The sequence below is a fragment of the Apostichopus japonicus genome, chromosome 15, assembly GCF_037975245.1.
Source record: "Apostichopus japonicus isolate 1M-3 chromosome 15, ASM3797524v1, whole genome shotgun sequence".
Classification (NCBI taxonomy): domain Eukaryota; kingdom Metazoa; phylum Echinodermata; class Holothuroidea; order Aspidochirotida; family Stichopodidae; genus Apostichopus; species Apostichopus japonicus.
The window spans coordinates 19,045,355-19,067,524 of record NC_092575.1 but is presented as its reverse complement, the minus strand read 5'-3'; the positions used below and the strand labels follow the sequence as shown (position 1 = coordinate 19,067,524).

Below are 22,170 nucleotides of genomic sequence, written 5' to 3'. Positions count from 1 at the left end.
GATGGGGGTGGTAGATAATTTTCAGCCGATCATTAATCTACCGGAAAATTATGTTCGGCCTGACACACATTCCAATGATTTCTGTCCTATCCTCACAGACAATTATGTCCGACCCATTGAATTCATTAGGATTTATGTATATATGCCGATATCCGACCAGACGAAAGTATGCCGGGAAACTATGTCCGTATAGTAATTATATCATATGAGCATTTTAAGTAGGGCTAATTTTAAACTTTGCAAAACAAGTAGGACTAATTTTAAACTTTTGCAAAACAGTAATGGTTTAAGGAAGTAAAATAAGCATCAATTAAACCAGCATAAGCAGAATATAACGTCAAAATGCATTTATAGTAATTGCTTATCCAAACATTGGACTAATTGACCGTGGGAACGTTTTTAGGAAGTTACGCTAAAGTTGCGTAAAATTGCGTAAACAAAAGGGGAAATTTTGTTAATCAAAAGAGCAGTTGTTGGCAAAGTAAGAAAATGACAATGGCACTGTGGAGTCAACATCATCATCATCATTTAGCTTTGAAACTATCTGTAACTATCAACCCTAACCCTAACTTATTAAGGCTAGAAGAATGATCCCTATAAATATGGAGCCTGTGGTGACAAACGATGTCGCCTATAAGGAAGATCAAAATCAAAATGAATGTTGGCATTCTCTCAGCTAATCTTGTCTCCCCGTATCCCCCCCCCCCCCCGTATTCCCTGATTTAAAAATAAAAGCAATGCCGCCCTCTATCCTAGCGACAACAGACTCATTCCTTTATTGTGGCATTCTCATCCTTAGCTATAAACAGGATATGGATCTAGGCACTGTTACTGCAAAGTTCTCAGGTGTATATATATATATATATATATATATATATATATATATATATATATATATAAATAATAATAATAAATAAATACCATATATTAAAGTGTTGTTATCATGAAATAAAACATGCTCAAGAGCACTGTACAAAAGAACCAATACCTTGAATATATAAATACCAAACTTAAGAAAACCATAAAGTAATAACAACAGCAATAAAAGTAGAAGTAAAACATGCTCAAGAGCACTGCACAAAAGAACCAAATCCTGGAATATAAAATTACCAAACATAAGAAAACCTAAAAGTAATAACAACAGCAGTAAAAGTAGAAGTAGAAGTAAAACATGCTCAAGGTGTCCGATCTGTATCTCCGTACCCTATAGGCCTACTGTGTACTCGTAGTGTGCGTTATATGCGAGCAACGTTCACGATGATGCTATACATGGTAGTTGTACACAATTTTTCTATTGGCTATGAAACAATGCATTTGTCAGAGTAAAACAAATCCTCCTTGCGACGGGGGCAAACCATTCCCCCCATTTTCGCTGGCATGTCGCACGACAGCTTAAGACCGAGGGATCTGCTGCACTTGAAATAATTGCATCGCTACTTTGTGATAAATTGCTCTAATCCATTACGTAACTTTTTGATAGATAAATAGTAGTAGACTAAGGGTACACACTTTTTTAGTTTTGTTGCTCACAGATCAGAAAAAGTTTAACTATAAAAATCGAGGGGGCAGTTTTGGAATGGAGATATATGACATCGATCCCATCATGCATGCGTGTAAACACAATCGATGTGCATAGCTACCTGTCTCCTAGGCAGACTATCCAAAGTTTTGTAGCCTAAGTTACACTACTCCGGAACACTTGTCTACAAATGACGATTCTGTTGCAAACGAATTCAAATGCCGTTATCTTACGTTCATCACATGAGATGAATGAACTGAGAGCTTCATGGATAACTACGAAAAGATACGGGTTGTTGGAAGAGGTGCTTTCGGGTAAGGCCTTTGTGAAGTTCAGCTAGCCTAGGCCCTATGTAAGCTGGCCTATAAGAAATATTAAGCCAAAGGCTAGCTGCCTGGCCAAAGTTTCACTGGCTTGGGTCTAAGTTAGTTGGAGGCTAAATTCTTATCCATTTTTAACCTGTAGAGTAATGTGCTATTTTTTGATCGTTATTGCACTTTCCTGTCCCCTCATCTGTATTAAATTACAACACCTGCATGGTACTATAGTATTAACAGTAAACTAGGCCTGGCCCAATGTTTTTTGTATGTTAGGCTGGGCCTGAAGACAAATGACTTAATGATTATCACATTCAATAATTTGTTCATTTATCTTTGCCTCAGTATCTCAGTGTTTTCCGTCATGAACCAGTTGTTGATGTAGTGCCAATTGAGAGGGAAGATGGAACAGCTAGGGACCACAGTAAAGTTGTAATTTAAATTCACGAGTATCAATGCGGCATATGACCCACAAGGGAAAAAAACAAAACAAAAAATGGTAGTCATAGCCTTGTAGGCTAAGTCAGAATACTGATAAATAGGCACAAAGCTGTACTAACAGGTTATTGATCTATGAATGCACTAGATGGGAGAGGTCAGAAAAATTCCACCATAAAACAAAGTAACAGTATAGACAGGTGTAGTGCTTTAAATTTATTACCGTTCCATAAATGAGTACAATAAGTGGGGGACCTGCATTAGCTTCTTAATGAGCAGTGATAACAAATGTATGATACTGCCGCAAATTATTGTCAGAGGGGTAAGCAAACATCCTGTTAGAAACTTTTGAAATTAAAAGACCTAAATAAAACTATAACAAAACCTATAAAGTCAATGCTGGATCTGATGCGGAGTAGTTAATATGTAACAAATGTCAACAATTCTGTAGTTGATGCTTGGATGCAGAGCGGTGGCAAAGAGTAGACTAGGCATCTGTGCATCCAGATACTGGAAACATTTTGATCCAAATGGTTCTGAAGTACCCACTTGCCTGCATCATCCCACTGATTGACAGCTATGTGAATTGGTTTGATTAATTTTGAAAAGCCAGCTCATGTTAAAGTAGTATTCAGAATGCAATTTTCTTTCATTTCTATTTACAGCACAGTTTACTTGAGTCGTCGGCAGAACGATCGCAAGCTCGTGATCATAAAGCAGATACCCGTTGAACAAATGACAAAAGATGAAAGACAATCAGCTCTGAATGAGGCAAAAGTTCTATCAATGCTTGAGCATCCCAATATTATAGAGTATTATGAAAATTTCCTTGAAGACAAAGCCCTGATGATAGTAATGGAATATGCAGAAGGTAATACAGCAAGTTTATCTTCCAGTACTAGTGATGCTGCACATTAAAAAAAAAAAAATTCCAGTGTAAATTTCTTCGTTTGGTGATGTCAGGGGATTAATATATGCAGTATCTCATTGCAAACTGCTATGCAAAATGTCAGTGAATAATTTCAGGGAATAATTTATTCAGTATCTTATTGAATAATGCTATGCAAAATGATCAAATTGCTATAACAAGTCCAAAGATGTATAAGTAAGTTTTACCTACGTACCATTCTATTTTATAAGAAGATAATACTTCAGAGCCTTCAACACTGCTACAAACTTTGAACATTAAATTATTCCTTGATAAATGTGTATTTTTGTGAGTTGCATTGAAATTTGATAAGAGAATATTTACTTGGTAAAGGTACGCATTGATACATTATTAACAGAATTAAAAATGACAGAGGAAATATTGCTCTTGTAAAGCAATTTAAAAGTGATACAAAAGTTTTAAAAATCACTGTGGCAACAAGTCAGCAACGAGTGCTCATGTTCAATATTTTTCTCTCTTTCCTTTGAAGTTAAAATACAAACTTGTTGATTACTCTATCACCATAATACCTCTATGTCTGTCCTGTGTTTACTTATTTATCAATGAAGAGGAAAATTGTAATGGGTTGTCTTCTCAACAGTTTCCCAGCAATCTGTGCAAACAGATAAAACTTACATTGCATAGCAAGAGAATTTTGATACAGTGGTGTGTACAGGATTTCAAAGGTGGTGGGGCAAATTCTTCCATGACCGATTAAGGAAGGGAATGAAACGTATATGGAAGGCCAGAGGCGAATGAAAGATATATTCAGGAGGGCATATGTGTCTCCCTTGAATCCTTGAAGCCGATGTAGAAGGGTCTGGGGGTACACAAAAAAATCCTTCCCCTCCCCCACCCACCTTAACGTGTGCCACTGGTTTATACTATTCAGTCTTTTTCTCCATCAGGGGGAACCCTCTTTGACTATTTACAACAGAGGGGCAACTCGCTTTTGGATGAAGACGTAAGCAATATAAATATCTTTTTTCTAGGTATATACTGTACTAAATGAAAGTTGTACGTGGCATTTTAACACATTAAGATATCACAACATCATCTCTAGCAATTGTAATGACTATATTATTTTATATTGCAAGAGAAAGTCTCAAAATTGTACATATGTGCTCTTCAAGTTTGAAGTTATTAAATCCAGTAATTTTGCAGGGTTTCCATTATTTCCTAAACTTATATAGCCTTGAAAAAGAAATAAACAACTTGAACCCAAAAAAATGTACAGAAGGGCCATCAACCCCACGAAAAATATTTTTCCAAAGTCTGGAGGTACAGTAATTTTTGTGAAATTAAGTTATATTTTGGTTTTGCTAACACATGGTGTTTACAAATTCTAAAACCTGCTTGAAATTATTTTGTTAATTTGTAAAAAATCACTGATGTGTGCTTTAAGTTTTACTTTACATTTTTTTATATTTCACAAACAGAATTTCAAATGAATAGATTCATAAATTGATCTCATAACTTCAAGAAATTGATTCAGTATTTTGAAGAAAAAACAATTTATTCGTAAACCATATTGGACTTGCCACTAAATGTCAAGTGGTCACATTTCTTCACTATATTTATATTCTTTTAATTGGTAGTCAAAGATGATTTTGTATTATTTTCAGCCCGATTTCCATGTATGTATGTTTTTTTCTTCTTCATTTCCAGGAAGTCCTTTACCTAATCACACAGATACTCTTGTCCCTGCAACATGTACACTTTAAGCAGATCCTCCATAGAGATCTGAAAACTCAGAACATCCTCATGAACAAGGACAGAGACGTCGTCAAGACCGGTGACTTTGGAATCTCCAAAATCCTGAGCAGTAAGAGCAAAGCTGTGACAGTAGTTGGTACACCTTGCTATATCTCACCGGAACTGTGTGAGGGTAAACCGTATCCTTCAGTGACAATCTTAAGTACTTTTGCATGTACGAGTAAAATTGAAGCCACCTCCATAATTTGCTTATAAAGAATTGTTAAAGTTTTCCTCATAAATGTGGGTTTTTCCTATCAGGTTCAATGCACAAAGTGAATAGGTGGTTGTCCTCTGTGGTGAAGGTGGGGTGTTTTCGAGTGTCCCTGCCACAACCTTGAGGTTTGTGGTTCAAAACCACATGAAGACCCATTCCAATTTTTTTTAGCTGTGCACTGTTGTGTTGAACAGTTTTTTTTGTGGATTTGATGTTTGCGAATTCGGAAAAATGGGGTTTTGACACAACTTTGTTCGCCATGGCTGCCCTGCAATGATGATGCATAGATTGCCTTCACCTCTCTCTCTCAGTATCTGAAAATATGGTCATCAGATACTGACGGATGAATGGTCTGTGATATGGAGATGTTAACTGGTGGTGGTCCGGGGTGCAGGAATGGGTGCACACCTACACTTGTCTTATTATTTTCTGATCTCTCATAAACAAGAGAAAGTGTGATTTGGTTCATCCAAGATGTGGATGTGGTACATGGTATCCCTTTCTGATGGTTTCCTAAACCTTTGGAAATACTAAACTAAGATGAAAATTATATTTGACTACAACACATTATAATAGCATAGTTAGAGGTCACATATTGGTGAAAGAGTCTCCTAAAATATTCACATGTATGATTTCAACAGTGCTTTTCTTTCTGTGGAATTTAATTTACAAGGATACACATACATGACTTTGATAAATATGGGGAAAACCTTCTTTAGCTCATACCAGCATGCTGGTGTGAGCTATTGTTCACTCTATCACTCTATCCGTCAACAATTGGTAAAACCGCTCCCACTCGCACAGTGTTTGTTGGAATTCCCTGAAACTTGGACATAAGGACCATTGGGTATAGGGCCATTAGAGATGGTCCGAAATTTGGGGTCAAAGGTCACGTGTGGGCCGTAATGGGCCATTTTGTGGAAATACGCAAAATGCTACTTCTCCTACAGATTCCATGGTACAATGTTGAGGGTTTGTCACGATAGTACTATGGAAGTTTCACCTTCAGGGTGTTCATGAATTTGAGATCAAAGATCAACTAGGGGTCTTTTGTGGCCCGGGCCGCGGCCCTATATTTTCAAATTGCTCCTGTTCGTACAGTGTATGGCCAGTTATAATGAAACTTGGTCACAACGTTCCTCGGGATGAGAGTTACGAGGGGTGTTCGGAAAATTGAGGTCAAACGTCATTTAGGGGGTCATCGGGGGTCATTCTTTGTAATATTTTCAAATATCTCAATCTCCTCAAGATTTTGATGGATCATATTCAAAGTTGAACTGATGATTGTTGGATTGTGTATGAATATGGTGATGTCAATAATTTTTGGTCAAAAGTTAATTACAATTAATCCCCATTGTTTAAAAAGATCTGAGCCTTCACCTTTTGCTAAAGCTCCTTTAATTTGTCTCCCAGTCTCTGCAGTGTTTGTTTACATTTGTGGTTAAGCTCTGCAGAGGCTGTTAGTGGAATTAAAGCAGGACTTGTTATTAACTGTTGAACTGTAAGCATGAGAGCCCTATAGCCAATCAGCACTTGCCAAATCTTAGAATTCTTTGAGCCTGAGGTATGTAGGCAGCCAGCCAAAATTTTGGCAAGGAGTGCTTCAGGTCTGCTCAGGTAGAGGGGAGAAAGTTTAATAGGACCTACAGGTCAGTTGTATTGTTTGAGAGAGTGGGTAACATAGGATTTAAAGGGGGAAAATAGGAATTATAGCCAGTGGTGTGGCCAGGATTCTACTAACAGAGGGGGGGGGGGGGGGTTATCCCTCATGGGCCCAAAATTGGTGGAATCTGAAAAATGGCTTGAAATTTGGTGGGCCATAAAGTTTTGTGGGCCCTACATTTTTAAGCTCGAAAAGGTATGAGCTTCTGCGCCATTGGTGCTCTAGTTTAAAGTATGTTTTGATTCTTTTAGTGTTAGATTTATGTAGATGAAAATTATGCTGACATTGCATTTTATTTGATAAAGTCTGGTGCTGGTACACAGGGTTTAAATTAAGAAGCCCATTGCCTTGGACAAGAAATATTGAAAACAAAGATTAATACTTGTCAACAAAGAGTGTCAGAAAAAATAGGTGGTGATTTTAAATTTCAAATTTTCAATTTTTTAAAGTCAAAATATTTTAAGATTCTTCTATTTAGTTTTATAAAGATTCCTTGACATTTGTTGGTAAAGTTACAACCAGAAGAGTGACATCTGGGCGGTGGGGTGTATTCTTTACGAATTATTGACTCTCAAGAAGGCCTTTGAAGCAAGCGTAAGTAAAAGAAAAAACATTTCTAAAAATCTGTTGGATAATTTCTACCTGATTGTTATGTGTAATTATCAGGCGCGTAGCCAGGAATTTGCCAAAGGAGGGGCGAAAATGTCGAAAAATTTTCAGAGCCGTAGATACGGCATTGCATACTATCTAAGCGTAGCGCTACCATGGTTGGCGCGAAGCGTACAAGGAAATTTTGGCTGAAAATGGCCCCACATCGCTGGAAATGGCACTTCCCAGGCCTTGTAAGTTGCATCTTAGCATTTTCTCTTTTAAAATTACTAGCGATATCATAAAAACATTAATTTTTTTTTTAAAAATATGCTCAAGGGGGGGGCGGCTGCCCCCTTCGCCCCCCCCTTGGCTACGCGCCTGGTAATTATACATTTAAGTATTAAAAACTGGTCATTTATTTAAAGTCAAAATAAATTCTCTCTGAAGTAGGGTTTGGTGTAAGTCCATGCAGTATGTTGTCATTATACTTAGTCCAGAATGATCGGTTGGGATCAGAAAAATGGGATTGTGGAAACATGAACGAACATATTTTTAAGTTGTGAGCAAGGTCATTGACAAAGATCTTTTATTTGTGAAAATAAATAGTTTGGAATTTTTGGTGACAGTTTTAGGTGGAACTAGAAAGCAATGTTATTTACAACCAAGAATCATAATCAAAATTGATGAACAGATTTTTATAATGATCTGGTGAACAATGTCTTTATCTTTTCTTTGTATAAAACAGGATTTGGAATAGATAAACACAATTGTGTTATTATTTACTCCACAAAAGTACCAGAAGAAGACAGTTTAGACTGTCAAATTAAAATCAAATACATGATAAGGAGTTAAAGATCGGAATTGAATTGTTTTCTCTTCTTCTCTACCGCATTCAGACTCTACCAGCCCTTGTCATGAAGATCATGCGTGGTTCAGTAGCCCCTGTGTCCGATCGTTATAGCATCCACGTACGGAAGCTCTTAACGAGCATGCTTCAGCAGGACCCGGACAAACGGCCTACCACCAATCAGGTCATGGCAGAACCCATCGTGGTGAAAACTCTGGCTCGCATCATTTTCGAGATGGGGAAAGTTAAAAGCCCTATACGGTGAATAAAACAGATTTTTTTTTGTACACAGACTTTTTTATGCGTCAATTCACTGTAAAAAAGATGTAACTGATATAGATATGCCTTCTGCTATATAAAGATGTATCATGTCGTGTTCTAATGGTAATTATAACTTAATAACAGATATATTTCATGGTGGATGGTTTTTATCTACTCACATTCAGAATGGTAAGGCCTCCCTCTGTTCATCCTTCACATCAGAAGAGGAAAGGGAAAGCAAACAGTCCAAGACCAAGTCTGCTTCAGGGTAAGATACCAATATATAGTAGGGGTGAGGTGGTCAACTTTTCTTAATACCTCTCATTTCTTCTGTCAAAGGTTGAATGTATGGTAGTAGGTGGACTCTGCTTGGCCTCCTGAGAAACAGGTTGAGTTCAATTTAACAAGGTAAAGCCAGCTGCATGTTGTCTTGACTGCATGTTGTCTTGAACAACAGCGCGGCGAGACTTTATTGTAAGTTTCGCTATATAAGAACTGTTTATTATTATTATTATTGACTGAGAACGACTCAACTCGACTGTGTTGTAACAAAGATAATTATGGATAGTCAGGCGGTGCAGTTGTGCTTGAGACTTTGACCGATGGAGGTGTTGTCGATTTTTAAGTTGGAGTGGTTTCATTCGTGGAAACCCAATATGTAGCATACACCTGACAGGCATTCACCAGTATGTTTTGGTTCAAGACTACAAACTACACTGTTATCAACAAAATAACCAATCATAGGTATAATTGTTCTTGTGATTAAAATGAGCAGCAATTGTTAACAGAAAACAGTCAATGGGTGCACTCGTCAGTCTGTCAGTGTACATGGTCTGCTACAATGCTATTGATCAAGACAATTACAAATACAAATACAAAATACAATGGTCAAGACAATAACAATTACATTTACGATTAATTACGATTGCACTTACAATTACAAATACAGTTACAAATACAATTATAAACTATAGGTAACAACTGTCTAGCTGAGCTGAGCTGAGCTGGATCACATTCAGTCCAGGCAGTGGAAGGCCCGCTTAAGACTACCTCCACGCCCCCATACCCCCACCCCCAAGAGCATCAGTCCCACTTACACCCCGCGCTGCAACCATGGTGGTATGACGATGACAAAAGCACCCGTCCACGCATCCTTCGCTACTAAATGCATAAAACATGATTCATGACCAATTTTTTGCAGGTTCTCCATCTAGTGTGGTTCTGGACAGTAGTAACAGCAGTAGCGTCCTGAAGCCTTGCCCTCTGTCAGTGGTGTACACGTGGGGGGCAGGTATTAGCCGTCCTGTTGCCCTACCTTTACCAAACAGTGACATTGAAATAGAGGATATTGCTGTAGGTAGACTGCAGAGGGCAGCAGTGACTACCAATGGCAGGCTGATCATCTGGGAGGTAAGTAACGTTTCCCTTTAATTGCCTCTAATCTTCCGAAGTTGTTTTAAATAAAAGTTGACTATTTGTGAAGTTATTTTCTGCAAGTGTCCCTCCCTCTCTGGAAAACAGGGTTGAGTATAAATTGAGTTTGACGACCATTGATGAGTTACGAAGGATTTGTGAAAGACATTTTGCAAATTGAGTTTTGTGAAAAGAGAACAATAATCTTTCTGTCTGGTTGTCTGAATACCAGGTGATGGCTGAACCACAAAGTTGATATAAAATCAAATAATTCAGACTGTAAAGCCATTCAAGTAAACTTATTCAGGGTATATCTCATATGTCAAAAAGACTTGTTTGGGACAATCAGATCAGCTATAAAATGTAGCTGTTTTATGAAGATAAAATTATAAATGTAAGAAAAAAACAACCAAGGAGCAGATAAATGATACAATTCATCCAGCTATTATTGGTATTTTCAGGTATCTAGTCTGAAGGCAGAGGCAGTGATACCAGGAGCAATGGATCAACATGCTGAAATATTTGTGCCCAGATTTTTGGAAGGCCAGTCTGCTGTAACAATAAAGCAAGTTTCCTGTGGGGAGCTATTCACTGCATGCCTAACTGGTTAGTTTACCATGAACTGGGTTTATCATAGTGTGAGCAAATGGATGAAATTTTCACAAATTTTTAAAATATGTGTCAGATCCTTAGATAGTTCTGTCAGCTCTGTAATAAATACGATGAAAGGAACTCTCTTGACAGTGGATTTGGCCATTTTCATTTAAATTGTTGATACCCTTCAAAAAAATTTTTTTTTCCAAAAATATGGTATGGTGAAATTCCTCTATTTAGCTCCATCACCTTTACACCTTGGCAATTTGTCTGCCCTTCTTCAGATAAACATTGGGCAACCTTATTTACACATACACAGCTGGTTTCTAGGGGTTATGCAAATGTTACTGCTAGAACTGCTGATGTGAGGTAGCTAAACGATATATTATTCTTCTTCAACCAGGATATTGAACTATACCTTTGCAAAGTTCTTTATAACAATAGTTGCTTTTTATATAGCACTTTATACCAGCGATAGGTCTCAAAGCGCTTTACAGACGTTATATTACCCCTGGTCAATGATAACCTGTCAAAGACAAAATCCCTCCAGTCGGCAGCAGTTATATACTGCACCCAATGACAAGTTACCTCACAGGTACCCATTTAACGGTAAGAAGATGTAAAAATTGGATGTTTTTTTTGCAAGAAGAGGCTTAATAATTGATAGAAAGCACATTTAGCTGCTGTAAATTGTAAAAGGCAGGGTAAAATTCATGGAATAGCAGTTATATACTGCGCCCAATGACAAGTTACCTCACAGGTACCCATTTAACCCCTGGGTGGAGAGAGGCAAGTGAGATAAAGCATCTTGCCCAAGGACACAACGTAATGAACTATAGGCAGGAATCGAACCAGCAATCCTTGGATCACAAGTCCGACGCCTTAGCCAATTGGCCACCACGCTCTCTTATGCATCCACTTCTCTCAACTATACCCCTCCCAGCCCTCTCCTGCCACACCCATTATTTCACCCTACCATGATGTTTATCCCGTTTGGTAATTCTCATATTCTCATAGATCGAGGTATCTTGATGACCTTTGGCAGCGGTGCACACGGTTGCCTCGGACACGGTAACTTTCAAGACGTCTCGCAAGCCAAGATCGTGGAATCTTTGCTGGGATATGAGATCTCCCACGTAGCTTGCGGAACATCTCACATCGTCGCAGTGTCAAATGAGGATGAAGTATTTTCTTGGGGACGTGGGGATAATGGTAAGACTTGACTTTAAATAAACCGATGGGTTTCATCTGAGCCAAGTAACATCTTTCACTCAGCAACTAGCACATTTTCCCATTTGAAGTAAATAAAGTATTTCTTATTACCTCAAGTGGTAAACTTGTCTGGTAATAAAGCCATACCAGTAATGAAAATGATGTTAGACAATATTCATACCTATAGGTAAGCCTAGGTCTGAAGTGCTTTTGCAATAAAAATTGTTAATTTAGATTTTAGTACTCGACAATTGGCTTTAGGTGTAATATAATTATCTAATAGGTTTAAAGTCATGTTTGTAGTGCACTGGTGTAAGAAGATGTAAAAAATTGATGTTTTTTCTGTTGCAAGAAGAGACTTAATAATTAGTAAAAAGCAGATGTAGCTACTGGAGATTGTAAGAGGCAGGGTACATTTCATGGAATACTTTCAGCTACTGAATATTAATATCTTGTAATTTTAGATTAAACTTAAAACTTCAAGATTTTTTAGGATTTAGTCAGCAATTTGAAATTCTGTCAAAAGTTGGACAACTGTCACCTTGAGGATCTTCCCCAAATGGTTTTAGTTTTTTAAGCTTTTGAACGTTTTCGAAAATGTTGCTCAAAGAACAAAATTCTGTGTTAAATATGACAGGAAATTTAATTTGCAAGGGGTGTAGGGGTGGGGGGGGGGTTGGGGGTGGGTGAGGGAAATGATTAAAGGTGACAGTTTTCTTTCCCTGACTTAAAGTTATCCCTTAGTGCACCCAACAAATTCTTGACGAGAAGTATGAAACTGAAATCAACATAACAGTAAATATTATATATCCATAAATCATTTCCATTATTTTTCCTGTTGGACTCATTATATTGATACGCAGATCAGAGTGATTTTTGTGTCTTTAATGAAATATTGGCCTCCTTTGATATTTCTATTAAATGTAATAGTAATAATAATTAATAATAATAATTAACAGTTCTTATATAGCGCAACTTACAATAATGTCTCGCCGCGCTGTACTTAACCCTGGTCATTGGTAACTTGTCACACCTACACACCAAACTGTGCACAATTCAAACAATCTCTCCTGGGGCACCACAGTGCACCACAGCCATGTGTCCCCTGGGGGACTTCCCATAGGGTGCTGCCACAAACCGGCGCAGGCAACTATATTTACAAGTCACCTCGCAAGTCCCCATTTATACACCTGGGTGAAGAGAGGCAATGGAGATAAAGTGCCTTGTCCAAGGACACAACGCAATGATCTGGCCAGGACTCGAACCTATAATCCTTAGATCACAAGTCCACTGCCTTAACCACTTGACCACAACGCCCTCATGTAACCTTCTTTCTCTCTGAATTCTGACAGGTCGGTTGGGGATCGGTTTCTTGGAGTCTTTTGCCACTCCCCAGGCGGTGCCCCTGTCAGGTCACCTTCAGTTTACTGCTGTGAGGTGTGGTCTAGATTGCAGCATTCTGATCACAAACACAAAGACACTCTTTGCCTGTGGCAATAATCGGTTAGTGTTTACATTTCTGAAGATACAGATTCATCTAACAATATCATATCTTGTCTTTTTCTATAGAAATTCTTCTATATTTAATTGATAAACACTATCGTCCATCACATTTTTAGGTAACTTCCACCAGAGAGAACTGCAGTCCACTTTCTGCAATAGATGATACTTAGATGTTCAACTCTATTGAAATTCGTTTTTTTTTTACCTAAAATATGCTAGAAACTCAAATAATGGTCACACATACACAAGTCTCAAAACTGATTTCACTGGCACCCTCCAAGCATTTTCCTCACTTGGATATTTAATTTGTCTAATCAAGCAATCTCCAATGTATCTCCAATGTATGTGTAATTAGTTAGGAGAATCATCCATTATTGAAGCATCCGTTGAATTTTTTAATTTTTCATATCAATACTACATATTCCAGAAGAAAGTAAATTTGAGCATTCCCAACGTTAACAATTTTTGTATAAGTTAAAATTTCTGTTACAAGTTGAGACACATTTAGATCATGGTAAACATCGAGGACCTCTATCATATAATCTCCTAAGAGACACTCAAGTTAGTAGAATCAGAACCTTCCAGAAAGTACCTTTAGTAAACTAAGAAATTTTAATCGTGCTTAAATTTGGGGCCAATACTGAAGATATTTAATCGCATGCTGTGACACGTTACCATCAGAAACCTGAACAATTACCACTGCAGAATGAAGAGAGAGTGGGGGGGGGGGGTATTTTGCTGACTAGTGACATATTTTATAATTAATTTGATAATTTATTACTGCTTCCACATAGCTATCAAACTGTCAAAACCCTTGTTGTCGTGACAGCTGCACTTACAATCTGGAGTTTGCAGTGGAACTAAAACAGCAGACATTAATTATTACAGGTAGTTTTTGACAGAACAATGAAGCTAACAAGGTTTAATTAGAGATGTCTTACTTTCATGGAAGGGAATCAGCACTGATGACCAACCAAGAAAATTGCTCAGTTCTTGATCAGAATTTATCACTAATTATCATATATATCACTTAATGGATTACACTGATAAGTCATCAAACTTTCAGATGGGTATTACCTTTGAAATGTTCAAGATATCTGGAACTCATTTCTGATGTTCTGGTACTGGACTTTAGGACCATTTTGCTCAAGGGAATTCCGTATATAAACTTATAATATTAAAGGCAAGGAATTAAGTAGCCTTCTGGCTTTCTGGTTCACAGATATAACAAACTTGGCCTAGATCAGCATGATGGAAGCTCCATCTCAGTGGTTCAGGACTCTTCATCCTTCCGGCCTGTCTCTTCTAATCCATTGAAGGATTTATTAATTCAGAGTGTTGGTCTGGGAACCTCCCACTCTGTATACTTATCAGGTATACATGTCATATATTAGCTTATGAATATTCATGTATCTGGGAACATCCCACTATGTGTACTTATCAGGTATACATATTCATATATTAGCTTATGAATAGTCATGTATCTGGGAACCTCCCACTCTGTGTACTTATCAGGTAAACATTTCATATATTAGCTTATGCATAGTCATGTATCTGGGAACATCCCACTCTGTGTACTTATCAGGTATACATTTCATATATTAGCTTATGAATAGTCATGTATCTGGGAACCTCCCACTCTGTGTACTTATCAGGTATACATTTCATATGTTAGCTTATGAATAGTCATGTATCTGGGAACATCCCACTCTGTGTACTTATCAGGTAAACATATTCATGTATTAGCTTATGAATAGTCATGTATCTGGGAACATCCCACTCTGTGTACTTATCAGGTAAACATTTCATATATTAGCTTATGAATAGTCATGTATCTGGGAACATCCCACTCTGTGTACTTATCAGGTAAACATGTCATATATTAGCTTATGAATAGTCATGTATTTGGGAACATCCCACTCTGTGTACTTATCAGGTAAACATTTCATATATTAGCTTATGAATAGTCATGTATCTAGATATAAGACAGCACTCTCAGTCATCAGCAGGCATGTACCTACTTAGCTGAATTTATCTAAGACTTTTGTTCTCTTACTCCACCGTCTCACACAGAGCTGATCTAAACTCATTGCTGAGATTATTCTGAGTTTCATAAGGATTTTAACAGGTAGCAGGAGGGGTTGGAAGCAGAGGTGTTTACTGAGGTATATCTGTTAGTTGTTTATCCATGAATAAACATGAAGTCAACTATATAAACCCTATGGGATAAGGAAAAGTTTGTTCTATGGAGGAGTTTTCCACCCAAACAACCAATCATCTGGTTTTCAGCTGTTTGATATCCGAGCAACCTAGGCATAATGGCTTCTCGGCCTTTTGGCTAAGATCATGTGTAGTATCTGTTCCCTTTCGAGGGGAATGGTGATACACACCTGATACACACATGATCACACAGTCACAATCCCGATGCAAGGGGACTGGGGTTGAGAGCGGATCAGTCGTTCGGTAGTTTGGTTTTCGTGCCCAGGTTCTTTCCTGGGTGACTTTTCTTAAAAAGTACCTAGGCATAATAACAGCCGTAGCTACAAGCTAACTGAGCAGTTTAAAGTAGCATATATTGATGTTTTTTTCTTGGTAAATTTCTAATTTATTTTCAGATTCTGGTGATTGTTGGGTATTAGGTTCTAATCAGTATGGACAGATGGGCTCTAAAGACAGTCAAGTTTCTCCCAGACATCCCTTTAAGTTACCGTTGCCAGGAGATGCTAAACTTACTCAAGTCTCCTGCGGTGACATGTTCACCGTCGCTGTAACAGAAGGTGAGTTTAAAGAGATGGTACAGGTTACCGGCATCATGGTGTTAAGGCCCAGTCACACTACAGCGATATTTTATCGGAATACGGTCCGATTTTAGGCCGAAGAGTGAGGTTTGTGGTAGTGAATGTAATGAATGCAGTGGAATGTTCAAATACCTACTCCAAATCTGAGGGGTTCTGGAACGGACTACATTCTGAAGTGACGTCACATCGAAAAACGATAAAAATCGGAAGAGAAATCGGTTAGCTATCCGATAAAAAGAAACGGAGTCAATATCAAAAGTTAGGAGAGGGCTATTCCACATCGGAATGGCTCAACAGATAGCAAATCAGGTCCTTTATCACTGTGGCTAGAAGACCCGAACGAAAAACAGGCTTTTTCGATTCCTCAGGGAAAATCTGATAGTATTCCGATTAAAAATCGGTATAGTGTGACCGGGCTTTTAAATGTCATATGCTGTCCTCCACACTGTTAACTCGAGTGTACACGAGTGTGATCTGATCAGCTATTTCGTAAACATGAGGGATATATAGCAAATAGTCCTTGAATTTATGAGATGCATGTAGAATTAAGTGACCAGAGTCACGACTCATTACCACACTGGGGAGGGGGAGAGAACAGGATGTCATTGGTTTTTGGAGCCTACATGCCTTGTGTGTAAGTATCATGAATGCATCCTATGGACCACAAGTTCACCAAGCCTGTTCTCAAGCTTCTGTAATTTTGAAGGTAAATGTCTGTTATAATTGGTTCTATTTAAATCATGTGGTACGTTCTGTTGTCTTTTTCAGATGGGGAAGTATTCTCGTGGGGCAAAAATAGTCGGGGTCGTCTGGGGAGGAAGACGGAAGAAGATTCACATGATCCGCAGCCAGTTTCTCTTCCTCAAGATCATCCTTTTGGAGTCATTTCTCTCTCTTGTAGTCATGGCAACACACTGCTCTCCCTGAAATGTAAGATTTTCACACTTTTCGTCTCCTAACTTGTAGCTTGAATTGTATACTTTAAAAGTAGCGTAACTTATTGTAAAATATTGCGTTATATTGCAATAAATCTATTTTAGGCTCCTCTTCAATAATGTGAATGAAAATACAAATTTGGGTGGACCTGAAAGTAATTATTACAAAGGTTGTAATTAATTTCTACTTAAGTACTTTTTTCCTGTCACTCAGATTTTAATTTTTCAAAATGAGATATATTGAATGGCAAAAAGAGACACATAAGTAATCCAAGAGCAATGGCTTAGTTCAATCTTGTTATTAAAAAAACAATTGTTAGTAAGATGCTTGCAAAATGTACTAGATCTCTTTACTTGAAGAGCTGATTTGGAATAACAGAATAGGTGACATTTAATGTATGCTTATAACGTGACACAAAGTCAGATTTTTTGTAACAGGAGATTGTCAAATACAAGCATCGGTAGATACCAAAACCGGTGCATAAAAAGCAGTGCCTGAGAAAATATCGGTATTAAAAAGTGAGAAAATATCGGTATTAAAAGGTGAGAAAATATCCGTATTAAAAAGTGAGAAAATATCCGTATTAAAAAGTGAGAAAATATCCGTATTAATAAGTGAGAAAATATCGGTATTAAAAAAGTGAGAAAATATCGGTATTAAAAGTGTGAAATATCGGTATTAAAAAGTGAGAAAATATCGGTATTAAAAAGTGAGAAAAATCGGTATTAACAATGGAGAAAATATCGATATTAAAAAGTGAGAAAATATCGGTATTGAAAAGTGAGAAAATATCGGTATTAAAAAGTGAGAAAATATCGATATTAAAAAGTGAGAAAATATCGGTATTAAAAAGTGAGAAAATATCGGTATTTAAAAAGTGAGAAAATTTCGGTAATAAAAAGTGAGAAAATATCGGTATTAAAAAGTGAGAGAATATCGGTATTAAAAAGTGAGAAAATATCGTTATTAAAAAGTGAGAAAATATCGGTATTTAAAAAGTGAGAAAATTTCGGTAATAAAAAGTGAGAAAATATCGGTATTAAAAAGTGAGAAAATATCGGTATTAATAAGTGAGGAAATCCAGCATGAGAAGAGTACTTAATTTTTTTTCCAGTATGTACCTATTTTTGAGCAACATTATGTATGCAGCTTATTTTGTAGTGTCAAAAACGTTTAGATGAGGGAGCCTGAGCCCCCTCTCTGGTTATGATCCTGTTAATTCATGGAGTGATATGTCTGATGTTTGAAGTTGCTTCTAAACTTTTGCTTTCAGCACAACAATCTCTGCTAAACAAATGAAGTTCATGTTGTCGTTTTGATCAGTTTTTCTTCTGTTTACAGCGGAATATGAGACGTGACAGAGATGTCGGGAGATGAAAACATGGACTGAAGAGAAGTGATTATGCAAAGATGATAAATATGCCACCAGCCAGCGACGTAGCCAGGAATTTGAAAGGGGGGGAGCACTTTTTGCGATTGATATCGATTTTCAAAAATTTAGGCACGACTATCTGAGCGGAGTGCCACCATCGGTTGGCGCGGAGCGTACAAGAAAATGTTTGGTTTTACAAACCCCCCAGATGGCCGGAAACGGCCCTTCCCGAGTGTTCATGCTGGTTCCATGGCCTCTTCCTAACTTGAGACACCTCATTCAATATCACTTTTCAACCAAAAAAACAAACGAGTTAAGATACATAAAGATACATTAAGTACATAATTCAATAATACATAATGTATTTAAAATTAGCAAGGTACATGTACAGAGTAGTCTTACTTTTCAACTGCTGATACTTGTAGTTACATATATACATAGGCCAGAAATGTCTTAGATACAACTATAGCCAGTAATTGTCTTTGATACAACTGTAAATGTTTAAGTTAGCCTAATAAGAGAAGGCGAGAGCTATCCGACGATTGCCATCTGATTCGAATTTCTCAACTGTTTTCTCAACTGAAATATTATCTTCGTAAACAGGTTCTTAACTAGATGTTACAACACTGACAAGATCGGATCCTAAAGTCTTTTTCGGCGGGTAGAGTGTTGAATGAAACGGCACGCGATAGAAATGACAGCCTAAATTAGAAGACTAGGTCACCTAATTAAGCCATATTCTTGCTACGTTCATTTCAATAGTTATTCCTGTCTAGACTCTTAAACTCGTTCAGCAAGCTTATGGATTTGAAATATGGGTGTTTTTAAAAAAGATAACTTGGCCAAAAAAAAGTGTAGGCCCGGGCCCACAGTGCTACATACTGGCTACGCCCCTGATCATATGATATCATATTATCAGCAGATTTTGTTTCCTGTTTGAATTCTTTTACATGTTCTTTTACATAATATATCAAAAAGACAAACATAGTGCTCTTTTACAATTTTTCAAGTAGGATGATTCTTGTTTATTCCAATGTCTGGACTTTAATACATTTGACCAACTTAACTGATGGACAATATAAACTTTCATATTTTGGAATATAGCCAGATATGCAGTGGCCTAAAAACAAATATCGTTATCGCAGTGTATTAGCAGTGTAATAATTATTTATAGGAAGTGCGTATCACGTACGATTGCTAGCTTAGCTTCATAACATGCTGTTCGTGCAATAACTTAGGACGAATCATAGAAAGGATGAGAACGAACGTTGTCGACGTTGTTGTGCATACGGTTCGTGACATTCCATAGAGTGCGGTTAGGTAGGCAATATGTATTTTATTACGCAGTGGCCAACTGTAGGCTTGTAATAGGCTATAGGCTCAATTTAGCTAATTGCATCTGCCAAACTAAGTAAGTAGTTGAATCAGTAGGCGTGAATGTTACTACGATTATAATTGAGTTAACGGAGCTGATGAGTATTCAAGATCAAATGAGCACTGACAAAATACCATGCTAAAAAAACAACAGTTTTTAAACATTTTTTTCGACACTGAAAGGGGGGGAGCGGTCGCTCCCCCTGCTCCCCCCTGGCTACGTCCCTGCCACCAGCTCCCTTCAAACAGAAACTATCAAGCAGCTGCCTGTGTTTTCTGATTGGCAGTTCCCTGTCTCAAAACAGCATGAGAATATAGTTTATTGTTAGTTTTGTGCATTACAACATCACAGTAGATGTATCATTTCTTGAAAAAAGATATGTAACTTTTGAATTGAGCATAACACTTACCCTAGACCTACGACGCTTTCATCCCATACGTACCTGGCTAGGTCTGACTTTTGCTCAAAGCAACTCCTTGAGTTTTGTCTGTAGCTTTTCAAACCTGCCAAGGATTGCTCAAAATAAGACTCTTAAATGAATTTTGATTCCATACTTTGCCCAGATATTTCTACAGCAGTATAAAACATACTTTTGAAAGTAAATTGGAAAAATTTCAGCCCTGTTTGACTCAAACAATATTTTGAAATAAACCAAGTTAATAACTTATACAGTAATGGAATTCAAGCTTGGAACAGCTAATTCAATGCAAAATGGCTGTTTGCAGAATCAATATTGACCCTGTTAGTTAAATATAAACACAATTTCAACTTTCAAAAAGCATTGTGCCTTGATATCAAATTTTATGAAGTATGAAAGCAAGAACCCTTCATGGCAAAAACTATGAAATTATAGAAGAGAATGATTATTAAAAAAAAAAGACAAAAATTATCCCCCCAAAAAAGAAGTATATTAAACAATATAAACACAAATTCAACTTTCAAAAAGCATTGCGCCTTGATTTCAAATTTTTGTAAGAATGAATGGAATCAGTAATAGTTAAGGTTAGTCTTTCATATGTGAATTTATTTGAATAACCTTCTGTTATGACCAGAAAAGCATTCTCCAGCACATATAATTTGAGGTAACTATAAGGTTTGAAATGAGCTGGATAAGATCCTCAAATTTGGTCAAAAAACTTAATTTTCTTAACCTATGGATTTAAAACTTCTGTAAATTTTTCATGTGTTCTGTTTTTGTAATGTTGCTTTTATTAATAAGTTATTTATTTGCTTTTTAGCGTTGTATCTTGGAGTAGATATTCTAGATAGATGACACATCATACATGCTTTAGGCTTTAGTAGTAGCAGTAAGGCATGACATAATTAATGAGGAAAGTTAGTATAGGAAAACTTTTGACTTCAGAGAAAGATTATATTTACATTCAATATTATCGAGAGGCTTACTTTTATATCGGTGTCAGTCAGGACATGAAAGGCTGCAACATTATAGTGTACTTTGAAAGATTATGTTATTTACCTGTCTATTTGATCTAATTTTACATTTTCATTTTACCTCGTTTGTGCTTCTAACTTATAGTGATGTCGGCAGAGGATTGAACAGGGCATGGAAGCTGGGGGGGGGGGGTGGGTGGAGATTCCCTTGAGTATAAAAAGATCCCAAAGTGAGCTGGCAATGCTGCCATTCATAAGGAATGTACCATAACCCCTGCCCATTCTGTTTTTATTACAACACAGCAGTTCTCTTGCTTGGAAATTTTAAGTGAGAAATCTCTTTTTATTTAGGAAAATTCCATCATCATATAAACTTTAAAATGGAATAACAGTTTTTTGTCTTTTATAAAGTTTTTATGAAGAAAATATTATGTCATTAAGTGCCGTCCATTAGAGATACTGAGGCAATTTTATTAACAAAGTTTTCAGTATATATTTTATTGTTGTTTAAATTTTCTCAACTGTATTCAGCTATAATAGTATTTGTGATATATAATACAAGATGTCAAGTAACAGACCTGTGTTGTGTCAGTGTTTATTTTTTTGTATGTATATTTGATATAAAAACGATTGAATTTTATTCTCAATATCTAGAGGGACATTCGGGTAATATCCAAAATTCTAATTGAGATGTGTAAACCTCTGCAATATTAACAATAAGAAAATAAATCAAATTAGGGCAAAAACAAGGAAATTATAGTTGAGACATCTGAAGATAAGTTATATCAAAAATCTGCGGTATAAAATGGTATATCCTGATGTGAATAAGTCGATATGATTTAATGACTTGCTCCCAAACAAAAGTTCTCAGTGAATACATTGAGAATAAATATTACCTTAGAACAAGTTACAGTGCAAGTATATTTGGATGCCAAGCTATGTAGATGAAGCAATTTTCTGCAGAGTACATGACCTTGGATAAAAATCCACGATGTTTCATTACATGGTTTGCGAAGCAAGAGTTTCCTGCCTGTCTAAA

At 36.9% G+C, this 22,170-nt stretch overlaps 1 protein-coding gene and 1 pseudogene across 2 annotated transcripts; both read left to right on the top strand.

Moving 5' to 3' along the window:
- Window positions 1–88: 88 nt before the first annotated feature.
- Window positions 89–21,505, top strand: LOC139980881 (serine/threonine-protein kinase Nek8-like). 2 transcript variants are annotated; one of them, XM_071992878.1, is made up of 17 exons: window positions 89–846; window positions 1,181–1,833; window positions 2,940–3,145; window positions 4,111–4,166; window positions 4,871–5,097; window positions 7,350–7,431; window positions 8,325–8,536; window positions 8,722–8,804; window positions 9,738–9,946; window positions 10,411–10,555; window positions 11,561–11,755; window positions 13,108–13,258; window positions 14,481–14,632; window positions 15,874–16,035; window positions 16,825–16,986; window positions 18,334–18,422; window positions 19,975–21,505. In XM_071992878.1, exons 2-16 carry the CDS (start codon window positions 1,787–1,789, stop codon window positions 18,348–18,350), a joined length of 2,106 nt encoding a protein of 701 aa, XP_071848979.1. In that variant the 5' UTR covers window positions 89–846; window positions 1,181–1,786; the 3' UTR covers window positions 18,351–18,422; window positions 19,975–21,505. The 2 variants fall into 2 exon arrangements, with proteins under 2 accessions (XP_071848979.1, XP_071848980.1); XM_071992879.1 differs by lacking the exon at window positions 89–846 and having other exon boundaries at window positions 1,176–1,833.
- On the top strand, window positions 15,577–15,653 carry LOC139981707 (U2 spliceosomal RNA; annotated as a pseudogene).
- Window positions 21,506–22,170: the final 665 nt, after the last annotated feature.

Excerpts from the sequence above, each read along its gene's own strand:
- LOC139980881 (XM_071992878.1), top strand. The coding sequence starts at position 1,787 with ATGGATAACTACGAAAAGATACGGGTTGTTGGAAGAGGTGCTTTCGG. Across the intron at positions 1,834-2,939 it reads GTTGGAAGAGGTGCTTTCGG|CACAGTTTACTTGAGTCGTC; the intron begins GTAAGGCCTTTG and ends TTCTATTTACAG. Across the intron at positions 3,146-4,110 it reads AGTAATGGAATATGCAGAAG|GGGGAACCCTCTTTGACTAT; the intron begins GTAATACAGCAA and ends TTTCTCCATCAG.